We start from the raw sequence: 4,707 nt of genomic DNA on the forward strand, positions 1-4,707 counted from the left end.
CCATCCATCCATCATCCATCCATCATCCATCCATCATTCCATCCAACCATCATTCATCCATCCATCATCCATCCATCATCCATCCATCATTCCATCCATCCATCCATCCAACCATCATCCATCCATCATCCATCCATCATCCATCATCCATCCATCCATCCATCCATCCTTCCATCATCCATCCATCCATCCATCTATCATCCATCCATCCATCATCCATCCATCATCCATCCATCCATCCATCCATCCATCTATCATCCATTTATCCATCCACCTTCTTCACTCTTCTTTCTGAGACCTACTTGCTACTTGTCAGGTGAGTGGTGTTGATGGAAGTTGTTTCCATTGGAAAATCCTTGTTGTATTTGGTCCAGGTGATGGTGGGAGCAGGGTAAGCATCAACCTCCACATTCAGCTGCACCGTGTTATCGAGGATGGATGACAAATTAGTTTCACCTGAGGACCAGAGGTAGACRTAACCTCGGTCTGCAGAGAATGAGGAGGTTAGTAGAAGTGTTTACATGTGTGCTTTTGTGTCTGTCTCTGTATGTCTACTGACCCAGAACAGTTACTGTGATGTTTTTCTTCACTGTTCGTCTCTGGTTTGTGTCCAGCACCTTACACACATACATACCTGTAGGAAACATACCATCACATCACCATGACAACAAGGAAGTCAAACCTCAACTAACCATGATCATGGTTTGATTTGTTCCCATAATAACTCTTTAATGTAAGTAAAGTTTTATTTATATATCGCCTTTCACATAAATAAATTCACAAGGTGCTGTACATTCAGGGGAGGGGGCAGTTAAGAAACACCCATTCAAGAGACATACAAGACAAACATGGGGGAACAGGTGAAACAGGTCATGCAGCAAACACAGTTGCGCTACCTTTAACCACAACTTGAAATACACAAAAGGAAAACTGAGTTAAAACAACCTGCGAGAGAGCAAGACAGCCTGGGGGTGGGGGCTTAGCTCAGATAACACATAAAGGGCAGGTAAAATGGGGTGGGTTCAGAGGAGTAGGTGACATTGAGGGAGGGTGGGTCCATGCTAGGCCCAACCCTGGGCCCATCCAGAGTCCAGAGTCACATGATATTATTGTCTCTACTGAGTTTGCTAGAGTTCAGAGATTTTCCTCCTCCTCAGCCAATTGAGTTCCAAGGCCGGGTCGAACACGGGTGATGGGGTGGGAGCRAATCCAGCTCTTAGTTGACATTCCATCCTGGGGAGGTTAAGATAAACACTGCCATCAAGGCTGTGCCACTGGGAGCCAGATAGATAATCCAATTGTTTTGGAACAAAGCAGCCTTGAATTTCTTGCTGCTTTTGAAATGTCTTTGCTGCAAACTCTGAGGTGGCGAAAAAAAAGCCAATCAGCCGAATTTGGGATCATTCCTCGCCTCTCACTGATTGAAGCTCACCCAGATGTAGTCCATACATGCCGAAGGGTCGCTCCTGTGATCCTCATCAGAATCGCATCCAGTTTGCGAATTTTCCCCCCAGCTGAGTGTCTGTGTGCTACCAGCCCGGCAGAATCCTTCAAGTGCAGCCGACAGCTCTTCAAAGGCCCRATCCACTGTCAGGGTCACTTTCACTTTTCGATAAATCTGGAACCCTCCTCCGCCGATCAGCAGGAATCCAGTTATCATAATCTAAATAAAAAATGATCTTCCGTGTCTTCGATGAAAAGAGGTGCTGGCATGTCAGATTCCAGCCCCAGGAATCAGACAAGTCCAGCAGCAACCATTCCACCCAGACAGCCACGCTCCCCTCATTCCAAGTGTAGAAAAAAAAATAGTGTCAGTTTCATTCAGAGTCCAGTTGACTAAATCCATAATTCCTTTAGTTTCAGATGGAAGGTGAAAAAAAGAGCTCAAAGAAGCAAAAGCAGCGAAGCAGGAAGGGGGGGGGGGGGCAAACAGAGCGAAAAGCATGTCCTGCTCCTCTGAAGGCCAAGCAGAAGAGCGGATGTCACAAATCTCATATGAGCCTTGATTCTCTCAGTACTGTCTTACAGGCAAAGACTTCTGAAACCCACCTGAATCAGCAAGTGTTGCCTTAGTGATGTTGATAAAGGAGTGGATTTGATTGGGCAAGATGTCTGTCAGAGGTTCTATATCCTGTAGACAAAACCTTCCATCACAGTTCAGACAGAAAGATACAAGCCTAAATATTGTATAATATTGCAGGTCATCTATGAATAATAATTAGTAGTAGTAGTATTACTACATATGTATTGCTGACTACTAAAGGTCTACTTCTTTTTTAGTAATAGAAAGGTTAAATCAGTTGTCATGTTTTGTTGTCAAAATATGCGAGTCCTTTGTTTACATTTAAACATTAACAAGTAGACTTCAGACAGGCTCGATAGATATCATGTCAGTAACAAACCCCAGTTGTCAATAAAATCAAATGGAGAGCAATAGAATCACAACTGGTCGAGGGTCCAGGTCGGGGGGGGAAAGGTGAAAGTCTTGCTTTTTAAGAAAAGAAATGGCAACTAAAAACTTTAAGGAGACTCCTGTGACCCTGAAAGGAAGAAGCATAAGATAATGGAAGCTGAAAAAATGAGAGTCAACACAGTTTGGGTCATTTTGTGGGAGGAAATCAAACAATGGGGAGTGTTAAAACAAAACATGGGGCTAAGGTCATCTGCAAACGAGCAGTGCCAAAACAAATCAGAACCAATCAGAACCAATGGAAACAGATATAAAAGACTGTAACAGATTATAACTGATCAGAATAAACCGTAACTGACCATAACAGATAAGAACTAAGAAGTAACAGATAATAACTGACTGTAGTAGATAGTAACTGATAGTAACATATAGTAACAGGTAGTAACAGTTAATAACTGATGGTAACAGATAGTAATYGATAGTAACAGTAACATAACTGTTCTCTGAATATTTTTGTCCTCAGAGACTTAAACTGAACTGGAGACTAACTTCAGTATTTTAACTCTTGAGAATATTTGTGAAATATTCTTTATAAATAATTACCGAGAGTAAATTGTTTCCTTCCCAACAGTTTTTGAATGTGTACCAATCAGTTACTGGTTTGGTGTGGACAGATACCTGTTTGCGGGGGAAGTCCCAGGAGATGACCACCACACCAGGGTCTCTGACAGTGCAGTTAACTGTTAAGCCCTCCCCTTGTTTCAGTACGGTTCTGGAAACTGAAAGCTCCATCTCCATGACCTCAGGTACTGACACACGGACAGAGACAAACAGGTAAGTTAACATGTTTAACTGTATGATCTAATAGAATACATCAGCTGATCTGACTTCACCTATGATGCTGTAGACATAGAACACCTGAGATTCCTTCTGCTTGGCTCTGCTGGATGCYACACACACATATGACGTGTCGTTCAGATGACCCGTGAAGCCTCTAGCTGGCTCATACGTCATTCCTGGGACCAGAGTTCTGCTTGCTCGTTCATACAGAGATACATTGAGCTTTGGGTCAGACACCACACAGGGGATAGTATCTATCTCTGTCGTCTTCATCACTACATGAGAGTTTATGGGGACAAACCATTCATCTGGACCTGAGGGGACAGAAAGGAAGAGAGGGTCAGGTGGGCAAACAGGTGAAGCATCTGGAGGACTAAAGTTTATAAAGAGTTCATCAATTATTTATAAAAAACAGAAAAGAAGTTAAAGATTTGTTCAGAAGGAATGAGAACACCACAGTTCTTCAGACGTTCTGTTTTTCTGCTCAACAATTTGTTGTAATATACCTGTCTGTAGTTAACACTTCAACCACCAGGTATAGCTAAAACCCTTTTTACCAAGTTTAAAAGTTTCTGACTTGAATTATCAGACTGACCACATGTTTGATCTGACTGCTGTTATTACACAAATCACCAGGTGGAGATAAAAAAAAACTCCTTCTCCACCTGCCTAACCATCTCAGGTACCTTGTCCAGGTATGAAAATGTCAATGTGTCTGCTTTGTTGAGCTGACGCCTCCTCACAGGTGTATCTTCGAGAATTCCTCCAGGTGACATTGGAGAGCTGCAGAATACTGCTGAAGCCCTGTGTCTCCACTCTAACTCCATCCACCTGAGTGTAGTTTAAAAACGTCCATTTGACTTGACTCCACCCTGAACACACCTAAGGACACAAATAGACCCATCACTGCAGAGACAGACAGGTAACTGTGGAGAGACAGACTGGTATCTACAGAACAGAACAGCATGAGCCGGGACACAATGTCCAACAGAGAAAGAGACCTGTCTGGTTTTACTGACATCAGGTCATCATATAACAGGCAATTATCTCCAATCCAATGTAGTCAGTGAATGCACCATACACTATGATGCATTCACTGACTACATCATCTTCAGTAAAATCTGTCAGACTGAATATTTTCAACCTCAGTCAGCAGCCAGTAACTTCAACATGACCTCGTCAGACCAACAGGTGTTTCTCACCACGGTGAAGTTGGAACCTGATTGGAGCAGAAGACCTGAGGCTGAGGGCTCCAGCTCAAGAAACATGGCCTCTTCAGGAAAAACCAGAAAGACCCCTGCAAACAGACAGACAGGTAGGAGGACAATTACTGTTGATATTTGTCTAAAACAGGATGGACAGACATTAAAATACTGTTTGTCAAGAGTATGTCAGTTCCACAATGCTCTACAACCATACCATACCATACCATACCATACCATACCATACCATACCAT

At 42.9% G+C, this 4,707-nt stretch overlaps 1 protein-coding gene across 1 annotated transcript in view; it reads right to left on the reverse strand.

Moving 5' to 3' along the window:
* Nucleotides 1-4,547, reverse strand: part of LOC106532997 (platelet-derived growth factor receptor beta) — a gene marked incomplete at both ends in the record, with an annotated part of 16,724 nt that extends 12,177 nt beyond the window's left edge. The window contains 7 exon segments of the mRNA XM_014029194.1: nucleotides 303-486; nucleotides 560-634; nucleotides 2,050-2,131; nucleotides 3,089-3,219; nucleotides 3,304-3,564; nucleotides 3,937-4,132; nucleotides 4,453-4,547. Of these exon segments, the coding sequence (XP_013884648.1) occupies nucleotides 303-486; nucleotides 560-634; nucleotides 2,050-2,131; nucleotides 3,089-3,219; nucleotides 3,304-3,564; nucleotides 3,937-4,132; nucleotides 4,453-4,547 (1,024 nt within the window).
* Between the last annotated feature and the right edge of the window lie 160 nt (nucleotides 4,548-4,707).

The sequence above is a fragment of the Austrofundulus limnaeus genome, unplaced genomic scaffold (genome assembly GCF_001266775.1).
Source record: "Austrofundulus limnaeus strain Quisiro unplaced genomic scaffold, Austrofundulus_limnaeus-1.0 Scaffold866, whole genome shotgun sequence".
NCBI classification, from domain to species: domain Eukaryota; kingdom Metazoa; phylum Chordata; class Actinopteri; order Cyprinodontiformes; family Rivulidae; genus Austrofundulus; species Austrofundulus limnaeus.